Source organism: Homalodisca vitripennis, chromosome 4 (assembly GCF_021130785.1).
Source record: "Homalodisca vitripennis isolate AUS2020 chromosome 4, UT_GWSS_2.1, whole genome shotgun sequence".
Taxonomy (NCBI): Eukaryota; Metazoa; Arthropoda; class Insecta; order Hemiptera; family Cicadellidae; genus Homalodisca; species Homalodisca vitripennis.
In genome coordinates this window covers 172249924-172272898 of record NC_060210.1, presented here as the reverse complement: position 1 = coordinate 172272898, position 22975 = coordinate 172249924, and the positions used below count along the sequence as shown (strand labels likewise).

At 32.2% G+C, this 22975-nt stretch overlaps 1 protein-coding gene across 22 annotated transcripts in view; it reads left to right on the top strand.

Annotated features, from left to right (window-relative positions):
* The first annotated feature begins 3079 nt into the window (after positions 1-3079).
* LOC124360638 (protein PRRC2C) overlaps positions 3080-22975 on the top strand; it is a 158080-nt gene continuing 138184 nt past the window's right edge. For all 22 annotated transcript variants that reach the window (XM_046814423.1, XM_046814424.1, XM_046814434.1 and 19 more), the window contains exons 1-3: positions 3080-3234; positions 15847-15993; positions 20976-21522. In XM_046814423.1, the coding sequence (XP_046670379.1) occupies positions 15901-15993; positions 20976-21522 (640 nt within the window). In that variant the 5' untranslated portion in view covers positions 3080-3234; positions 15847-15900. The remainder of the gene's footprint in view (positions 3235-15846; positions 15994-20975; positions 21523-22975) is intronic.

Below are 22975 nucleotides of genomic sequence, written 5' to 3'. Positions count from 1 at the left end.
CAGCACCATCTTGTTGGAAGATTGCTTGATCCATTTCTGGAACCGTAAAATGAGGCAAGACTTGTTCATTTAAAACCTGTTCATACGTATTCCCAGTCATTGTACTTTCTGAAATGTCGTAAGATAGAACCTCATTACAACTTGACAGCTGCCAAAACAGTAATTTCTCTTGATTTGAGTAGAGTCTGTTCAAGAATGTGTGGATTACTGGTGTTGCAAAAGTTATAATTATGCCTATTTCCAGCAATATTGTGGTAGAAAGTGGATTCGTCTGAATAAACAGCTCATGAAACGCAATGATACGAGAACAAAATTTCACTCTCCTGTCCGGATCATCTTCAAGAAGATTATGGAATAGGTGATTTTTTGTAAAATTTAATTTTGTTTTTCTTAATTATTCTCTGTACTGAAAACTTTGAAACACCAGTTTCAAGTTCAACCTTCCTTAGTGATTTCGGTTTACCTGAAGAGCAAGCATTGATGCGCATACTAGTACTTTTCTTTCCTCATTTGATCCTCTAGAGTACTTTTTTACGATACTTCCATTTTCGAACAAAAGATTTCTCCACTTAGTTATTGTAGGATTGCTAGGTGGTTCAACTCCTGGGTAGGTAACCTGGAATTGTCTAATTGCTTCTGTAATGTTGCCAAAAGCAATAGCCCACGCACAACACTTCTCTTTTTGTGCAACATTAAAAGCCATTTCTCGAACGTCAATATCAGTAAAACAAGAATGGAGGAGGTCAGGTTATGTTTTTATAGCACAAGCAATATTCTTTAATCGAACAGCTGTTTTCAACAATTAGAGTTCATAAACAGCTGTTCTATAAAACTGCAACGCAGTAATCAAATCAGGTAATTCAAGAAATGAATTTTTATAGGAAGTAAAATGGTAAACTTTTCAATAAGTCACCATGTTGTTTCCACTATATTGTTAAGGAGCTTTAATTTTCACAAACACTTTTTTGTTCGGTGCATAAATGGACAAGTAATATAAAAGCAAACGTTTAAACCTCTTTGTGGAATCCTGGTATACCGATGCTATCTAAACATACTCATTATACACAATATCTCTAATAAGGTAAATCAAATCATACAATTAAAAGTAGACTGGTATATGGTAATGTTACATAGCCTATACTTTCAATTTATTCTTTGTACTTATATTATATAAAAAACAAAATAACGTGTGTGTGTGTGTGTGTGTGTGTGTGTGTGTGTGTGTGTGTGTGTGTGTTTTACTATCTTTTTAAATGTAATGCATCAGTCACGCTACACTCAAAGTTTAAACATGTAAATTTACCTAAATTATTTATTTTTACAAAAACTTTAAAGAAAGATAGATTATTTATAGGTTCTGCATGTTTCTTCCTTATTCGTTTGCAGTGATAACATTTTTTTAAATATGTAAACTCAACTATATGCTGCAATATATTTTATAATGAATTTTTTTTAGCTAATTTAATTCGATTATTTGGCTCGTATAACTATAAATATAAATTTTTTATACATTTTCCACAAAATAAGATCTCTCAAACAACTGGCATGCCAATTTCTTAAAATTTGTAGTATTTGTTGTTTTATCGTACACAACATTGTGAATTTTAACTCAAATATTTATATTTTATGTATGCATTTTTATTACAAACAGCATAATTCATAATTTATAAACAGCTAATTGCACCCTTAAATTTACTTTACGATGGAACAATTTGAAAACTAAGAACTATAGAAGATTTGGTAGTTTAAGCTATACAGTTATATGGTATTGAAACAAATAATAAGTAACGACTAAGTTAACTAAGCAAAACCAACAAAGGAAATGCTAATCCTATTGGATGAGAAATATATGGGGGAAGAAATGCTAGACGCTGTATTAATATTAATAACTCAGATGCTTTTTGTTAAACGAAAGAAGCTGGCAGAGAGGCCCCTTTATTAGTTGGGTACTTTGGGATTATACCGACCACACCAGTATGAAGAACACAAAAATAGAAATTTATAGAAACAAACATGATAGAACGAAAAAACAACTCTTCAATTACAAAATTACAAACTTACAAGCATTTCCAGGTATTGTGATCGGTATTGTTGTCGCTGTTATCTTATCTTTCTCGAGAATCCTGATTACGGCAGGCCGCGCGGCATCACGTGATTTGCACGGTACATAATTGCCTTTCCATTTCAATTCAATTTATATTTCTGATTAGCCCCTCTAGAATTTGATATTTTACTGATAGGTACTATCTCGAGGGATGTTTTTCTTTCGTCGATGGCCGGAGGCACTCGCATTTTGGGTGGCGGAATGTGATCAAGAATAAAAACAAGTTTTGAGTGTTTTTTTAATAAAGAGTTTAGTTTGGTAAATGTTTGTTTTTGTTAAATTTTTGTGTTTGGAGAAATATAGAGGTAAAACACGAAAGTACAACAAAGCGATGCACCAGCTGAACGGGCGGCGAGGCTCTGCAATCACGTTATCTACTAGACGCTCGACTTTGACCTCTGTCTGAGGATGGGGAGGGGTTTGCGATTAGACAATTCCTGTTTTATACTGACGAAATAGTCTTCTACGCTAATCTAGTAATCAGTAGAAGCAAAATGTTAAATAACGATTCATGTCTGGGTGTGGTCGGTATAATCCCAAAGTACCATTAGTTGTTACATCAACGTGGCGAGGACCGTCTTTCTCGCTCCACCACTCTACTTCATTATTTTTTTAATCATATTTCGTTGAAACGTATGAGAATTTGATTGGGAATTAATAGGTGACAGTTATGTATACACTATATACAAACAATTCAGAGACTTGATTATTCTAGTTATATATATATATATATATATATATATATATATATATATATATATATATATATATATATATATATATATACTATACTATACTTGCGTATATATAATACGCATACATACATATAAACACACACATATACATATATATTTTAAAAGAGAACCAACTCTGACTGGCCTTCAATCAGTACAATATTCCGTACCAAAGCTGAAAATACATGACGTCATTGTATTGATCGTGGAGAAGGATGAACCAATAAACTGTAATATTAAAACCCAGCAGGCCAGAGGCCAGCAGTTCGCCATCTTGTTGTAGGTGTTCGCTAAGAAAAGTTGTACAATTTGTTTAATTTTCTTGTTTCCGTCCGATAATTTTTCAAGTATTACGTGTATATCTTTCAAATAACTTGCCCATTCGAACGGACCAAGGTAAGCGTTTGGCATTTGTGTTATTTTTAAGACGATTTCGTCGATAGTCTCGTTATGTCATTGGAAGTCATATTTTCAACCCTTTGTCAATGTTCATCAGTATTCTCAAATGTTGAAATTTGACTGCATTATTATCAGTTGAAAAGAGAGGAGAGTAATAAAATCGTAATAAACTCATAATCTGTAGATATGTAATGGTCTAAGTAGCATGTTTTCATAGGCTACAAAAGTGTAAAAGAGACTTCCATTAATTTCTTTTTACTTGGTTTGTTTTCTGATATGGTTTACAATTAATATATGTAGATCTAGTCAACAATGCAAGGTTAAAAATAAAGAATAATTGTAAACTAATATTTAAAACCTAATTATGTATTCCTGCTATGCCTCTGTTCCTTTGTGTAAAATGTGTTTGAAATGGCTTATATTCAGCCACTAAAAGTTACTAATGAAATGTTTTACCAGGGTACTTATTGTACCATATTATCTATAAATATGATAAGAGCCTAGGCCATCCTAATTTGAAATGTAGGCCTATAACCTGGAGCCCTCTGAGAAAGTCTGAATTCCTCATAAAACATAATTTTATTTAAAGACTGGTTTAAAATATATATAACTTCATAATAAAAGGTAAAATACTTTTATTAGTAACCCAATGTTCAGGCAAATTACAATTTTAGTTTTATTTTAAAGTGGATTTTTATCCATTACCCTAGGCTATTTTTATACTAGTCCTAGGCACTTTCGGGTTGTGCATGTAGGCTACATGTGCTAATTCACATGTTTTGTTGCTTTTTGTATTTAAGGTGAGAAAAGGCTTCATAAAACAGAAAAGGGTGAACATTCCTCAATATAGAGAATTTCCATTGTCTAATAGTACAGTAGCCCACCACAAATGTACAGTAATTTTGGTAGAATACTAGGCCTAATGTATGCTGCGGTATAATAAGCAGCCACCAACACAGTAGGATGATGATTAACAAATGGTTTGGATCATCGATATTCATTTCCATCCAAAGACTGAAAGCAAAATGTCTGATTAAATAACGTAATACTAGATATTTCAAAGAATAAGGCAAGTATGGTTTTGATAGTTTTTGATGTTAGAAATTAATGTGAGCCTATAAATATTAATGTCATTTACAAATTAAATTATAATGTATAATTACAACAAAACAATACATTTATAAATGCTTCTTACCTTATGTATTTTCAAGGATAAACATGACTTGGGAAACAATGAAGACACACGTATCGCTGTTCATGCCGTCATTAGTCAATAGCTAAACACATGACTAGGATACAATTTTGAATTTATTTCCAAGCACGTTTTTACTTTGAGTAAATTTTGAGCAATTTAAAGTATGTACTCGAGCTGCATAGTACTATTTACTTTACAGGGTAGACGTTTGATAGCATTTAACAAATGCTCGACATGAATTCAGTAATTGTCTTTTATCGCAGTGAAGAAAGCTTATCTGATAACATGTAGTTCTGCCATTGTGTCATAAATATGATATCGGAAGGTGTAGCAGAAGCCTGTTGCTCTAGGTTTTGTAGCCTAGTGCAAGACCAAGCTATGTTGCACTGTCTGCGTTTGGCACAACTCTCCTTCATTAGACAGGATCATGTCATCTCTTCTTTCCTCCTCCTCATACTCCATTTATTCTTGTGTGACTGCTGCAACTATGTTGTGATCAATAAAGAATTCGGGGCTCGCACCATTGCTGCCACCCAATTATTGACATCAATTTCAACTGCATTCTCGCCACCAGGCATTGCTTAAACTAGCTGTTACAGATTATTAAATTGATCAGATTTTATGTAAAATGAACTGAAAAATCAAATATAATATGTTCCAAACCTGTAAACCCCCCATATTCAAGATATCAGACCAAATATGCAAAATTCAGTCTATCTCAGCTGACTGTTCACAAATTGTCTTATACAGCTGTATTTAACTATGTTGTGAATGTCCCGCTTTGTTTAATGTTATTAGGTTAAAACAGGACACAGTACAGCAGTTAAATATTCGATTGTTGCTTATTTTATTTGAAAATGAATAATAGGAATCATTTTAAGTCTCCCGTAATCTAAAAGACACCAATTACCTAGTTGCAAGTGGCTTGGAGGTGGGCAGTGACGACGATTGGAGTTCCGAAAGTATATTCTAGATATGTATATTGTATAAAAAGATTTCAAATTTTTTAAATATTGGCTATAAATAATTTAATTATTTTATCAAAAATAACTCAAAGTTTTATTTTAAGTAGGCCTACTATACATTTCAAAGCTTGTATTACATTTAACATTTTACTTTTACAAAAATGACAAAAAGAAACAATTTCACGTCCTTACAAAATTTGTTGCTCAACTTGTGAATAAAGTTGGCCTATAATTTTTGTTTCATAAGTATAAGAATTAAATTTAACATAGAAAAGTTGATATTTGTGTGTCAAATATATATATATATTTTTTTAACTATAATGGCTTTCTTTAATCAACAAACTTGAAATTTTAATGGGTAGACTTTAATAAGTGGCCTACACTCGCTATCTAACACACTCGGTTGTTTTTATGTAACAATTCGATGTATTATCCAACTCTGATATGTAAAAATCGTATTTATTATAACACGATAAGAGTTATAATAAATTACCGTAACAAGAAGAGTCTCGTACATTACAATTTTAAAAACATAAGTTGAACACTAACATTACAAAACAACAAAACCAAGTATGGCCTAGACTTATGTATCAAAGAAACCTTACAATAATTAACTTGCCTCAGATTGATATTAATGAGTAACTGCTTTTGTAAAATGGAGGAAAGAATTCTTCCCATGTTTTACCAGGAGTCAACCCCACATGTTGAAGCTACTTAAACAAATCTCGTCACTTGTTAGAAATATCTCACATATATTTATCGCCATTTTCTAATTCTCAAAATATTAGGTTCTTCATGTTGTTTATTGTTTACATTATAATTACTATAACTAATAAGTTGAAATCATATGCTAAGTTAAATAAATTGTAATATCGAACTATTCCTTTGGATAAAAACATTGAACCATTCGATAAAACAACCTAATAACGAGTGTAGGCGCGCTAATTAAAGTCTACCCATTTAAATATTGTTATTAATTACACACACACACACACACACACATATATATATATATACATATATATATATATGTGAAACATTTTCTAGATATTTTTTTTCATGTGTTTGTGTAATAAATTTAATAAGAAGTGAAACTAAAAAAGAATTAGCTTGATATCTTAAAAAATAGCCTAGTTATAAGTTTTTTTTTATAAAACACTTACATTTTCTTCAAAAATGACTTGGGATTTTTGGCATATCACTTTGATATAATGGCTAGGGTTAAAAGGGTTAAACCTTAGATATATAGAGGTAACATTAACAATTACATTCATGTTAATGGTACATTCAAGGGGAATGACAAAGCTTCAGTTTATCAAGGAATTTGGTATATAAAGATTATTTACATTAAACATTTGATATATAGAGATAAGAGTAACATTGAAGTAAATGGCACATTCAAGGCCAATGACAAAGCTTTAATTTATCCAGGAATTTGATATATTGAGGTTCGTTCCCTGTCTATATTCTCGAGGTGACCTTGTACTGCCGACTTAAATGCGAGTTATCACGGGGTAGGGATGTCCACCAATACCGGACTAGAGGCAGGGATAACTAGAGGAAGTCGAACAGCACAGAACGGCAGCTTTCAAACACTTACCATCTCAAGTTGGAGTTGGACTAATCAATAGGCTCCCTGAGGGCATCAAACAACTCAATGAAACAAAAAAATTCAAAACTCTACTAAAACATTTTCTTATGTCAAAAGCATTTTACTCAACTGATGAGTTCATGATGGGCCGTTGGGATGAAAATTTTTGAAATTAACAACAACCACGAAATCCCCGGTTCTGATACGTACAAGTATCGCATTGCATTGCATGTATTTACCTTGACCAACATCATTATTTATCTGATGTACTTCTAAGTACTTTATATAGTTACGTTGACGCATGCCATGCAATATTGTAATTGTTTTACTCAATAAAGAATATTATTATTATTCGTTATATCAAGGTTCCATTGATTCATAAAATTAGAACTCAAGATTTATTTCATAAGTAAGTCATAAGTCATATATTTGGCCATTAACACTTAGAGTGCTAATCCCGTAATTTTACGGAACAGCAAGACTTCCGAAGAATGCTAATCCCGTAGTTTTACGTGGTTGTAATTTCAATTGGTATTATATTACATTGTCCGTATTTAAACGGGTTTTGCCTACTCTACAACGTTATTTGGGTTTTTAGTAACACAATTAACCGCTAGAAAGCGTCAGATGTATTGAATGAGCTTAATGACAAAGCGACTTCGGTCGCTTTGTTTACGTGCCGCTGACGTGACGTTCGTTGCAGCCGGCAGTCGATGTCGCAATCATGGCTTCTCGCAGCTTGAACGACGGTTGCGATCAGTTATGTATTAGATGAAGATAGTTTTATTGGTGTTGATAGTATTTTTGACGATTCTGACATCGATCCTGATTTCATGGAAGAAGATGAGACACATATTTCAGGTAAGAATAAGTCTATATAAACATCAGTCTAAAAGTTTGGTTATGTTATTATTTTCGTGAATCAAACTATAATTTGTATTAAAATAAATTAACTTTATTCAACTAATATTCTATTCATATGAATAAAATGAAAATATACTCATATTTTACACAGTATATTATTATGTTACAGATGCTGAAAACAGTACTGACGGCGAAAGTGATGCCAACGCATCAACATGTTGGCATAGTTTTTTTGTCAAAAAAACTACAAAACATAAAAACATGATTTGTATTATTCGAAGGACAGTTTATATTTGTAAATAGGTCATTGTAAATAATTGTATATATGCTTAGTTTAGTTTTTTAGATAAAAAAACTGTCTCAAAAAATATTTTTTTTTTTTTTTTCAAAAATATATGTTTTTCAAAAAAAGTTTTTATGTGTAGTTTTTGAAAAAAAACACTAACAATCTCACGTTAAAATAAAAACGAAAGTAAGCTGAATTAAGGCATGTAAATATTTTTCTTATACCTTAAATACTTTTTTTTTAAATAAATTTGTGAAAACCACCAAAAACGCCCAGCATTCTACAGAGTTGCATGTTATTTTAGGCCAGCACTCAAAGTGTTAAATACATATTTGTACAATAGGCTACGTCATACAGATACATAGAAATAAAAGCAATTAACATATACAGATACAACTACCTACAGACTAACTTCGGAAGACTAGACTAGATATATCACTTTTAAAGAACTCATCAATTTTGTAAAAAGGATTGTTCAACAACCAATTGTATAAAATATTCCTAAAACTATTGAAGCTACTATAATGAGCAGAAATGTGCAGTCTATTATAAATAGACTTATGCTAACAATTTCATAAGAGAATTTAGTTTTACTTAACCTAGCAAAAGGTACATGAATTTGGTGAAAATTTCTAGTAGCATATGAGTGAACATGCTCATTGAGGACATAATTATTAACATTATTTTTTGCAAAAAGTAGACAAGATAAAATATATAGATTTACAACAGTTAGTATTTTACTACAAATAAAGAAGGGTCTACAGTGCTCAAGACAATGGGCGTTGTTGAGAATTCTGACTGCTTTCTTTTGAATAATCAATACTTCATTTATACTGCTACAGTTACCCCATAATAATAGACCATATGTAATTACACCTTGAAACAGTGCAAAGTAAACCATTCTAAGACAGTCTTTGTCTACACAGTGCCTCAAATGGTACAAGAGATATATGACCCTGCTCAATCTTTTACATACATTATTTATATGAGATTGCCAGGTCAACTTTGAATCCAGAGTGATACCTAATAAATTAACCACATTATCATTACAATCAGCTTGAAGTCTTAAGGAGAAAACCATATTTTGAGTTTTTTCTAAATTCAACAACAGAACATTTGATTTATACCATTCATCTGCTTCATCAGTCATACATCTTGGTTTAAGCTCTCTTTCATTCTGATTATTTACTGTTGTAAAAAAAGTGACATCATCAGCAAACATTACTGATTTATAACTCACATTGTACTCAAGATCGTTAACCATAATTAGAAATAAAGTAGGGCCCAGAACCGACCCCTGTGGCACGCCAAACTTTACCTCAGAAGATTTTGAAAGATTGCCATTAGTAAAAATATTTTGTTGCCGATAACTGAGGTAGGATTTAAACAACGAATTTTGAATGCCTGTTATACCATAGAATTCAAGTTTTCTCAACAGGATGTTGTGATCGACACAGTCAAAGGCCCTGGAGAGGTCGCATAGAACTGCACAGGTGTCAACGCCTACATCGAAACCAGCCAAGACGCCCGAAACGTCTTTTACACTTTCAGTAAAAGTGTAACAGTTATAGAAATTCTACCTTATTTATACATTAGCAGTTATCTGTAGCTTTGCACACCATTTAAAAAAATCTTTAGTCTTCTTAATGAAAGTGTTTTTGATGCACTGTGATATGTTAAACCTAAGGATACACCAAAATTGACTACTCGTTAAGCATTAGAATCTAAATAGCAAGATAACCTTCTTAGTAAGAATAATTTGATCATTATAGTTTAGAACACACAAAGTCTATATGAACTTATTTACATTCAAACACATAAACCAATATTTAAAACTTTTATTTTTGTGAGGCCTTTCGATAGCAAGGCTATCTTCATCAGACACATCACAAAAGTGTTGATTTATGTGTTTGAATGTAAATAAGTTAAGTAGCCAATACAAGCTCCCATCTTCAACAAAGTCTGTATGATTTACGCAATTATGTGTATCATCCATATGTAATACTAAAAATTTTAAAGCGTTTTAAGAAACTAATGTATTATTAAATTGGAATAGTAATAGTTGTTTGTGTCTTATTGGAACGAAAAACCTAAAGCTCTATTTTATGCAAACTTTTACACTTTGTTATCTGTAAAATATTTCTGTGCTGTTTTCAAAAATTGTTTTAAAATTTTCTTAGTCTCTGAAAGACATTTATTCTACAAAATGATGATACATCAAACCAGATGTATCATCATTATACATAATAATTTAAGTTATGATTATCAAACCATCATAATCAGAAAAGAAATCATTTATATGTAAATGATATTTAGGGAAGGGCCCGAGAATTGAGCCCAGTAGAACTTCATAATGAACTCCTTGCATTGAAGATCTTAAATATTTAATTTTGTACGTACATAAATAAATATGTTTTATCACGTAACATTTTTGTTCATTGTGACCTATCTACAAAATAAGAATGTATCAAATCAAAAAGATGATCACTAATTCCATCCCTTGCAATTTTTTTAGTAGCATTCCATGATCCACTCCATTGAAAGTTCTAGAAAGGTCCAAATAAATTCACACAACTAATACCCATCCAATCATCCACCCTGATTAGTACATTATGAAAAAAGACTGCAACTTCAGAAATAGTACTCCTACCTCTCCTAAAGCCATGCTGAAAGTTGTTTAAAATATGGTTGTATTCTTAGTGATTTGTTACATTAGCCAGTATTACCCTCTCTTATCACCTTACTGATTGTGGATGTAAAAAAACAACCAAAAATTATTTACTCTCTGTACTATCCTTTAAATACAATGGTTTAATATTATATTATGTACTCACAGCTTGAGCAATCCAATCTATCCTTAGGCGTGACGCGTTTTGCTCGATCACAGCATTGCCAAACACACACTCAAATAAGTAAAAAACACAGTGTAGGCTGGAGTCTTATTGTATCTTTCAAGTTACAACAAAGTATCAATAATAATTTGTAGTGTCTTCTAATATATCTTTCATATTCTCATTAACACAATATGCAGTATGCAGTATACAACTTAATTAAATACTTAAATAATGAATGTAACAAATTGTTACATTTACCATACCAAACGCCACCAAAACATGGAAGATTTTAGCAGAACTACTTTTACTGTGTACTATTAAAATATTTATTATTTATGTATTTCCTGTTAAGTATAGTTCTCCACACTCATCACAAAACACTTAATGTAGTATAAAAATAAATCAAACCCTTATAAGAGAAATTAAAACATTTATGTATAGGAACCATTACACATGGTTGATTAAACTGTGATAGCCTTAAAAATTGTACTATTTTTTAACCCTCCCATCTGCCCAGGAACTAATTTCAAATCACTCTTGGTTCACTCGACAGTGCACAGTGTACACCTATTTGCTGTGTTATCTTCACTTCTGTGATGTATTTAACAAGCACTCAGGCTTTATCACACACAAATTTGATATCTCATGTTTTAACCCTATAAGTGGCGGTCATTTGTGGTCTCAGTGGCAGGCCGTTTTTGGGTAAATTGACGTGATCGTTAAACTTATTTTTAGAAAACATTATCTAAGTGATAACCTAGCAACATTATATATTTTTGTTTTCCTTACGAACTATAGAATAAGAATAAATATAATATTTGGTGCCTTACCATTATTTTCAGATTAATATCAGTGTAGATGTGTAAAAAATCTTTTTTAGAAAAAATAAGTTTTAAGTTCTACTGTCCGTCACTTTGAAACTACTGGAGCTACAAAATAATGTCAAATTTACAGAATATACACAATTTTATTCTAAACAAATTACTTCCTATACATTTTTTTCTATTTACAAGAACAAAAAAGTTAGATGGGAAAAACTAAATCTATGTATAAACTGGTTTTTTTTACTCCCGAGTCACTAGAAGGGGCTTGTCTTTTCCTCCCAGTAGTGTAGGGCCTATAATAGTATAATAGTGGCTTAGTTTGTCATAGCACAGTATATTTCGTAAATATAAAACAGGAATTGTCTTATCGCAAACCCCCTCCATCCTCAGACAGAGGTCAAAGTCGAGCGATCTAGTAGATAACGTGACTACAGATTCTCGCCGCCCGTTCAGCGTGCGCCGCATTCTTGTACTTTTCGTGCCGAAGTGTCTGTCGAGTGCGTCGCTTTGTTGTACTTCCGTGTTTTACTGTGTGTGTAATAGATTATGATGGGTGACACTATGAGAATTAGGGATTTACCCAGGAGCGAACAGGGGGCCATTCGTTTTTTACAAGATCATGACTAGTTGCCTACATCTAAAATATGCGTTGCGGTCGGCAGTTGCTGCTGAAGGCGGAAATCCACTAGACTCACTCATCCTTGATATTGCTGGTTTCTGGGCGTCACATGAAACCCATTAACAATTAATAATCATTGTAAGTTTGTAATTGAAGAGTTGCTTTTTCGTTCTATGTTTTTTTTTTCTATAAATTTATTTGTTTGTGTTCCTCATACTGGTGTAGTCGGTATAATCCCAAAGTACCCCAACATTTTCCATGACGAACGAATAACCTAAACATTTACCGGTAACACAAACAACGCGATAAATAATAATATACTGACAATAACAGTACGCAAAGTCGCCAAACAAAACAGTGACGAGACGAGTAGACAGCTGTTCTCTCGTCTGCCGTCAGGTCAAACGAAAACCGTCGGAATCATTTAAGCCAGCAAACATTAGTAACATGAATACACACTATACTATATGATATGTATAGGAAATTTCATGGAAAATACGATAGTTCAAACTAGGCCTAAAAATAATGGATGGTTGCGGAGCAACGGCCTTAAATGTGAAGCGATGGCTGTGACGGCGCTTGCCACTTCGCGGCGGCGTAAATCATACGTCTCAGACGGCGCTTGCCACTTAGAGGGTTAAGGTAGTTAGGCCAGCTGTAAAGTTGCAAGAAGTGTAAACATTACCAATACTTCCATGAAAACTTTCATTTAGTGAGAATGGAACTTGCGTTACTGAAAAAATAATAAGCACCACTGTCCTTTCTAAATGTGTGTTTCTTTTTGTTACATATCCATAGGTTTTTTTTACACACGTAAAAAATTGGTTGCATAGTCACTGCACATGTTTATCTCTATAATGCCCTATGACTCATATTTAGTTATTTTTGTTTAAAAAAATAAAAACTGAATAGGTTTTAAAAATGATGAAACTAACATATTATGTTAAATAGATAAGTATATTGTGTATTTTAACCCTTTCAATGCCATGTAAAAATGTTCTCTGTTGTATAATTTGTTTACCTGAAATGTATAATAAGTATATGTCCTAAAATACTACTAGAGTCAAAACAGGGTTCTTTGTTGTAATTTACTAATAAATTTATAAATTAAGTTACAATGATGATAGCTTAATATATTTCTTTGTTTGAAGTTTATTTTTGATCAAGATAGGATTGAGAAGGAAACAGGATTTTTCCTGACATTTGCCATCGTTCAGTATTTATCTGAAGAAGAGATCAGATTGCAGATCTCGAAACGTAGTGTTACTTATTTTTTGTTTCACTGAACGATGGCAAATGTCCGGAAAAATCCTGTTTCCTTAATATATTTGGTGTCTAAATTTTCTGTTACTTTTTTCCTACCACCTTGTTTGTGTAAATATAACAAAATAGTATAGCATTTAAATATTAGCACATGTAACTAAGAAAAGGTAAAATTTTGTAAATTATATTTTTTACCTGTTCAATACTGAGAGATCTGTATTTTTTAAATGTTTATAATGTAATAAACACAAATAAAACATTACAAACCACTTAGGAAAAAACACTTAAAACTGTATTTTTAAGATAATGACACTGTACCATTTTTAAAGCAATACTAACATCAATAACTAAATGACTACTAGCAGTTGTCTCCGGCTTAACACACAATTTCCTGTTGAAAAACAGTACACTATATTTATGTATTCTTTTTCTATCACATTCTAAACACTCCTGAGATAATTGATAGTCGTTCCTTCGTGAGCCTCTTGGGCGCATTAAGGTGTGTACCATATTTACTGCCTCTATCTTTCGTGGTTTTTGCTAGGTTTTTATAAGTTATTCAGTACAATTAATGTATATGGATGAATCTCGATAAACTAATTAGGTTATAAAGAACCAAATTCTGTCTGTCAAAATTAATTTTCTGTCTAAGATATTAACAGTATTATTGTGGAGTTGCCTTGTGCTCAGATCAAGAAAATGTATCAACGAAAACCAATTTCGATCATAAAGCGTCTTCTTTCGGCTCTTTTCATTAACCTTCGATCTAACCAAATTCGATTACCTTATGTGCAAACATTCACGGCTTTGTACAATGAGGTGGTTTTTATAACAGCGTTTAATAGTATTTTCATTGCATTAGATAGTTTATTGATCATGGGTGCAATCTAAATTTAAAATTAGGCAATAACTTCTTCTATGCAATCTGCATTACACTACTAATCAAGCACTTTACAATAATAATTTTCTAAATTTTAAATGTAAACAAATGTTTTTGCCTCTTTGATGAACTTCAGCTGGACGTATTAACAGCTGTAAAGTATCAGTTCACTTTGTATTACTTGTCGTAGCGCAGTCTGCCGGATCGAACGTAAAACACTCCAACATCAACAACAATTTATAATTAAAAAATTAATTAAATAAACTATTTAAATTGGACCAAATTGTGAATCTAGACCATTCTCGAATTCCGTTGAAAACACACACAAAATTTCATCAAAATCGGTCCAGTCGTTTAGGAGGAGTTCAGTCACATACACATGAACACAAGAAATATATATATATATATATATATATATATATATATATATATATATATAAAGATAAAATAAGTTATACTAACAAATAAAAGCTCGGCATAGACCAAAAATATTCAAACTGTAATAATGTTACACAAAACTTCCAAATTACTAATCATAAATTATTATTCTTAGTAAAGACAAAAATAGCTTATAAAAAGTTTAAAAAAATCAACTTGAACAGTCCTCTGGTACTAACCAAGATGAAGTTCACAAAGAAGCAAAACAACTATTTAGATTCACAGCTGAAGTTGTTTTCAACTGGCATAGAGTATAAAATAAACAGCATACAAACCAACAACAGCATACAGCATCCAAATAAACAATACTGATTGTTTTAAGGTTAAAATCGTGTGGTGGTGACAGATTGCCACCATGGCATTTATGCACAGACTTTTGGTGGCCATAGATTTAGAGTGTAGAATGAATGGTCTGTAAACCAATTTATCTGTTCAGCACCACTTTTTATTGCATTTTTAAGCTACCTTTCAGGCTTTATCTGTTTATTTTCTAAATAATATATGTCATAATAATTACCATAGTTTGAGTTTTTCTTTTAAATATATGTTACATAACAATTGTTTGTAATTATTTAACAAAACTGTTATTTCCATAAGACAACCTGGGAAATTTAATAGAAATAAAAATATGCAGGGGCCAATTTTAATGAAACTGATTCTGATAAGATGCATCAATTAAGTAGAAGCTATTCCTTAATAGAGATAACTATTCTGCTAGACAACCACACACATTGGACAGTTAAGTTCAGTGCATGGAATTAATGCTTCAGTTTCTTTCTATTAAAGTAATAATATTGTCTTTTGTAGAATGGTCTTGTGTTCTAAAAGAATGTATTCTTTTTGTTTACAGGATAAGGGTTCGTTCTAAGGGTCTGTTCCTTCTAAATGGTTCCTTGCAGACAGCATGTCTACATTGTCGGGGATAACAGCGAAAGGGGAGAAAGGAAAGTCAAAATTTCAATCGTTAGACATAAATAATCTGTACAGAGCAAGCAGGGTAAGTTTCATTATTCATCAAGGTGTGAGACATGTATCTAATTGTATACTACATTTTAGAGGTGGTATTGGTATATTATATGTATTCACTATATACAGGGTTTCCATTTTAAGTGTGCCACCATTCATACCTCAAACATGACCAAGTTTAAATAGGGGACTTCACCTACCTTTTAGTTACAGTAAGTATATGAGTTTATAATTTTAAACATTTTGGCCACCATTGTGCTGGCAAAATTACAAATTTACTATGAAACATCCTGTATTTTCAATATATATATATATTCAAATTCCAAATTCAGATGCTGATCAAAAGTTTTTTAGGTTTGCCATTCTTGCGAAGACAAGCGTTGTGCTACATGCAAAATTCTAAATCCTTCTAAAACTTTTACAAGTAGCACAACTAATAAAACATACCAAATTTCAAATAACATTAACTGTAAATCGAAAAATGTAATCTATCAGTTGTCTTGCAAATTTTTGTCCCAAGGACTATATTGGATTAACGACAAATCCCTTACATATTAGGATGAATAACCATCGGTCTTCATCCAACAGACAAGACGACAAATTGGTTTCGCAACATGCATTGGCTCATAACGAAATATTTAATAATTGTTACACATTAAAAGGGATTTGTAAAGTACCGGAAGATTCTTCAAAAATTCAATTAGAAAATTTAGAACAAGCATATCAATTAGTCACTAAGTCAAAATTACCTTTTGGATTAAATAAGAAATGATCTGTTAAAATAGTCTAAATTAATTTAGCAAATCTAAAACAATGTATTGTCTATATTTAAATTTATTAATTTTATTAATTTTTTATGAATGTACAACTACAAAACTACAAAATTGTTAATATTTAATTTAATTTTATGCTGTTAGAACGCCTTTTATGTTATTAATCTTAATCTAAATTTTCATTTTAATATAAAGCCCTTTTTAGTATAATATACCAAGGAGTTTATAAATTACAGTATAAATCAGAATAGAATATTTCAGCTGATTATAAAAATTCACATGTTTACTTTTAATTCTTACATTATATACACTTTTTGTACCTTTTTGAAAACGACATAAGTCGAAATATTAAAGGATTTATATGAAGTCTTTTTCTTCTATTAGTTAAAGAAGCCTCTGAGCATTTATTTTCTGCATACAGTATATATATATATATATATATATATATATATATATATATTTATTTATTTATTTACAGAGTACTTCAAACATCTAGGGAGATATTTTTGGATATGGTTCCATGGGTAGAAATAAACAAAATAGTTCTTTTAATACTTTGGTCTATTTGGCTACATTTAGCACCTGTATGTGTTTTAAATTTAGAATATCATCTCAGTAATGGTTTAAGTTATGGTGTTGTATTTTCAAGTGATCTTATGAGGATGTTACTTTTTGATGAAAAATCTATAATTAATAGTCTTAAGATGGCAACCTTCTACAAATGTTAATACAAAATTTCATGGAACCAATGAGAAGAGAAAAAGTTATCAAAGATTTTAAAAAGACAAAAATTAGATACCCCATTTGTTATGAATGGATGATAAAAACAGAAATTACTCCTTTACAATCTGTATGCATATTCTTGTGGCTGTAATCTTCTGCGACATACCAGTTGTTTGATCTTAGTAATTTCAATCAAAAAGCATGCAGGAGCTCATGAAAAATGTTTTCTTCTTTACCATTGGCAAATACTCCCATGGCAATCACTATCTGAGTTGGTATTTTATTTCAATAAATTGCCACTTATACAAATTAAATGAATGTAAATAAGAGTGAGTTGATATTTAGATGTAGCATGTCTCCTTCTGTAAATAAGAGTGAGTTGATATTTAGATGTAGCATGTCTCCTTCATCTTGACTGATCTTATCTTATGCATCTTCCTCTGTAGCTTCAATTGCATCTATATCAGATTTTCCTCTACACCAAAATCTGTTTTGTGTTGCTCAGGGTAACCTTCTTTCAGAATTTCTTTTTATAAGTTGATTTGGTTGACATTCCTCTCCTGAGTACTTTTCCAGCCAATTTTATTTTCCTATACTTTATGTCACTCACTATGCCACTACCCTGGTAAAGATTTCAGCTCTTCATGTTTTCCTTTCTTCTCCATTTAACTTAATAATAATACATTATCTTTATTTCTATCTTGATTTCTCGTATAGTACAGTATTCTCATTATTCACTGTCAATCCTATTTTTCTGTTAACTCCATCAATGTTTTTGTTAATGTCTCCAAACCTTTTATGACCTTTTAGATTGATGCAATATAACTATATTACCACCTGCAAAGACTAATTCATTGATTTTACACCTATTTATAATACTTGTGTTCATTCCTGCTATTTTTGTAGTGCCTTCTCTACATTATTGTTTAGAGAAGGGGAGAGTCTATCTTCCTGCCTGTCTCCCGTACCTCTCAGATATCTCAGCATTCACTCAGAGAGCAACTCGTGGCTGTGATGCTCAGCATAGGTTTTTTAGTGTTTTGTAAATCCAAATGCCTCCATTCTATTTCTTAATTTTTCTTTTTTTGCCAGTTATATGTTTTTGAAAGTCAAGGAAAATACATGGAAATATTTATCATACTCCCCTATACTTGATCCCCCTTAAGAGTAAATATCTGACTAGCTGTTAACCTCTTCATAAAACCTGTCTAGTGGTCCTCAATTATTTCATCTGTATCAAATTCTAAACAATTAAGGATAATTGTTCACGTTACTTTGTAAGGACACTAATGAAAATATATAATGAAATTTCTCTAAAATTTTGGTATTTTCCCTTTTCTTCTTTTTATGAATGATTATGAATTGGCATCTTTCCCACATTTTCAGGACCACTTCCCATAGCTCATCTACTATAACTCTCTCTTCTTTTTTCAGTATCTTTGCCGTTATTTAATCTGTTCCTTATACTTTGTAGTTCTTAAATGATTTAACCACCTCCATCACTTCTGGATAGCTGTTCTGCATAGTACAATTCTTGATTGATCTTTTATTATAACACATTGTCTACTTCAGCATTCAGAGATTGATAGAAATATTTTTGGCATTGTTCCAGTACATGGTGATTTTTAGTCGTCCTTTTTTGCTTTTTACTACATGTAGGTTTGAAGTGAAATATTTTCTGAAAAACCTTACTTTACAATTTGCATTGTTTGCCATGTTTTCTTCTCCAGATTTATCTAGTTAACTACTAATGTAGATCTAGGCTTTCTGGCATTATGGATCTGATTCATTGGAGATTGTAAGAATTGAATGTTTCTACATGGCTTAGTAGAGCAAATAAGATAACTAGGTGCGGAAACTTTTGGAATCAGATAGTTTATCCATCATATCCCCAAATGAGAGATATTTAACCCATTCAAGACATTGGACGGGCAGTTTCCGTCCTTCACTTCGCGCGGCCCAACGACTAAAGACGGGCCGCGCCCGTCCGCTAGACGCGACATCGACGTAGTTGAATATATTGCCGATAGATCGCAGAGGCATTCACATTTGCTGCATATTTTGTTTTCAATATTCTAGTCTATGTTTTTCTTCTTCTTCGTTGCTGAAAATCATCTGATATTGCCTCAAATCATCTTGGCAAAACAGCTTTCTTTCGTTTGTAAACAGTCAAGATGGCGTCTCGCGACCGGAATGATGTGTTCGTAAATTCGGTTGATTTTGCGGCTTACGTTGCTAATGTTTTAGATGAAGTGGTGATGAGGAAAGTGACAGTGAACAAGATTACATGATACATGAAAATAATTAAATGTCTAATGGTACAAATGTTGACAGCAGTGATAATGAAAGTGACGATAACCCACCGGCTAGGCCTTGTGATTTTGCATGAAGTGTTGGACCAAATACTGTTAGTACAATGCGTTTTACCGGCAATCATGGAATAAATCCTATCATTTCGAGGCAGTTAAGAGAAAACTGCACTGAATCAGATGTGTTCAATCACTTCTGTGACGAAACCTGTTGGGCTCAGGTAACCCTTTGGTAGGCTTCCCGCTTGTGGAGAATCACCACTGCGCCTTCAAGGAAAGTTTTGGGGGCATTACATTGAAAAGATACCTCCAACCACCAAAGCCAGACCCTCAAGAAAATGTAAAGTTTGTGCCTCACAGTGGAAAAGAAGTGAAACGGTGTACCAATGTAAAAAGTGTCATGTTCTACTTCATCTGGAAACATGTTTTGAGGTGTTTCACACCCAAATCAACTTCTAAAGATGTATATTAAAAATTTTTAAATGGTGTAAATATATTTATATTAAACAAAAATAACATTTTGTATTCATACAATAACAAGACTAGAGTAAATTTATAATATTCATAGCATGTTATACAGTAAGTGTTATGCAAAGTGCACCTGTCCTTACACAAAAGCATGGAAAATATCCAGTTCTGTAGTCCAAAAATAATAGTAATTTATTCAGTCACGAATGGGTTAATGTAAATTTGATTTTATTGTAAAAACCTGTATACTTCTTATCAATCCTTTTTCTAATTCCTTTTTTCTTGTGTTTCTATTCATGTTTCTTTGGCTTTTTAGAGTGAATAAGATGACTAGAGGTGCAGAAGCTCAGTGGAATCAGATAGTTATTTATCTCCTATTAGAGAGATATATATTTTCTTGTATATCTATTTTTTTGATCTGTTTCCATTCATGTTGAATGTAGATCTGATAATTAGACATCTATCCTACATTTTCCCACTTATGTTGAGGCATAATGTTTGGTAATGAAATATGTGTATGCATATGCCTTTTTGTCTTGGAATTTACTGTGTGGCCTGCACACTATTTTTGTAAAATGAAAACATCTCGGTGTTTTAGAGTTTTCAAGAAATACAGGCATAGGCATATCTTAAATGAAAGTCACACACTATAAGATAGTTTAAAGTAGGCTAATTTCATAGAAAATTTTATCACCTTGGAACTTTTCTCGTAATAAATATGTGCATTTGATTCTTTTTAGGGAGAATCTTTGGAAACACATCAGCACAAGAACACATCATCACGTCGTCATGGCATGCAAAGTTTGGGGAAGGTGCCCTCAGCTCGTCGCGCTCCAGCTAACTTACCAAGTTTGAAGTCCGAATACAGTGGTAACGATCCAGCCGTCAGCTTAGTACCCAGTGGAGGAACAGGATGGGGAAGCAAACCTGGAGAAACGGGACCACCACCACCGACTACTCAAGTTTCCACCACTGTCACCACTACACCTGTTGTAACATCTGTCACCAGTGCTCCTGTTCCCGCCTCCGTGCCTGTGAGCACCACCCCTACCACTTCCACTACAGCAGCAGTCCCAATCATTGTTTCCACTCAAAGTCAAGGCGACAAGTCATGGAGCTCCATAACATCCAGTGGCACAGAGAATACTCCGATGTTTCTGGCTCACCAGTCACCTTATTTTCAACAAGAGTTTCCTTCACTGTCCGGAGATGCAAGTGCCATGTCTGGATCAGGTCCAAACAAAAGCGATCCTGCTCATTTACCCGGACCAAGTCTCCGCCCTCAGAGTAAGACTGTTAAGATATATTTTCTTAATTGAGTACTCATGGTGTCCTATTTAATGTTGCATTCAATCAAACAATTATTTTACAATAACCATTTTCCTAAACCCTTGTACTTCAAAGTAAAAATTTTTACAGTGTTATAATAAAAGTCGTTAAAAAATATTAGATACACTAACATTGGCTCAAATTTGGTATTTATATAAAAGTAGGAAAGAATTCTTTCAAAAACACAGTTTCAGTGTTTTTTTGTTTTTTTTTTATGTTATTTTGTACAATAATACAATATGTAGTCTTAATTCTTAAGCTTATGAGGCCGATGTCATGACTAATATATAATTTTTCCAATTCATACTGAAGCGAAAGATTGTTTACACAAACAATATGTTTACGCAATACATTCTTATTTTCAATATTACGGCCTCTGTGGTAGCCATCTTCAGTCAACAGATATTCAACCAAAACTGTTTTAAGATAGTTTGGACACGGTTTGAACCTGAACATTTAAATGTTTGCCAATTCAATATGTATTATATTCTTTACCTAATTAACAAAATTAAAAAAAAAATTATGACAGTGTGTGGGATAATTGTTGTACAGTATCTTTTTCCTCCAAAATGCTTGCAAATTTAAATACATCACGGCAGCTTATGAACATTTTAGAAAAAGTCTATGGCACTCAAAGAGATAAGTGATTATTTTAAAACATCTTATTTATTTTAATCTTGTCCTGTACAAAACTATAGGGTGAAGTAGGAAGTAGAGAGCATGTATAAGGAATAATTGGGTAATTAGGATTAAGCTATGCCAACAAGTAAGAAAAAGTTATTTATTTTTATAAATGTAAGTGAATAATGTTGTGATCAAAAACTTATTGTTAGGTTGTAACAATACAAGCATCGATTTCATCACAATACACATGACACATACTTACGTAATTTTATATATTTAATAAAAATTGTCTACCTAATTGGTGTCGGTCTTTGGATCTGAGTTTAAGATAGCACATGTTTAAATACTGCCTCTCACCATAGCACAATTTATCAGCACCAACAACCTCATACTGTATCAACTCTTAATATGTTTAAATACTGCCTCTCACCATAGCACAAATTTATCAGCACCAACAACCTCATACTGTATCAACTCTTCTTATGTTTAAATACTGCCTCTCACCATAGCACAATTTATCAGCACCAACAACCTCATACTGTATCAACTCTTCTTATTCTGTTTGGTAATATCCTCGCTCAGGCTAGTGGTCAATGAGGATGTGCATAGCACAATTTATCAGCACCAACAACCTCATACTGTATCAACTCTTCTTATTCTGTTTGGTAATATCCTCGCTCAGGCTAGTGGTCAATGAGGATGTGCAGTAGAAGGTTTAAAAGTGGTTGGGCCTCTCCTAAATAAATATAGTCAAGAAAATTGTATTTTACATCAGATTATTGCACTA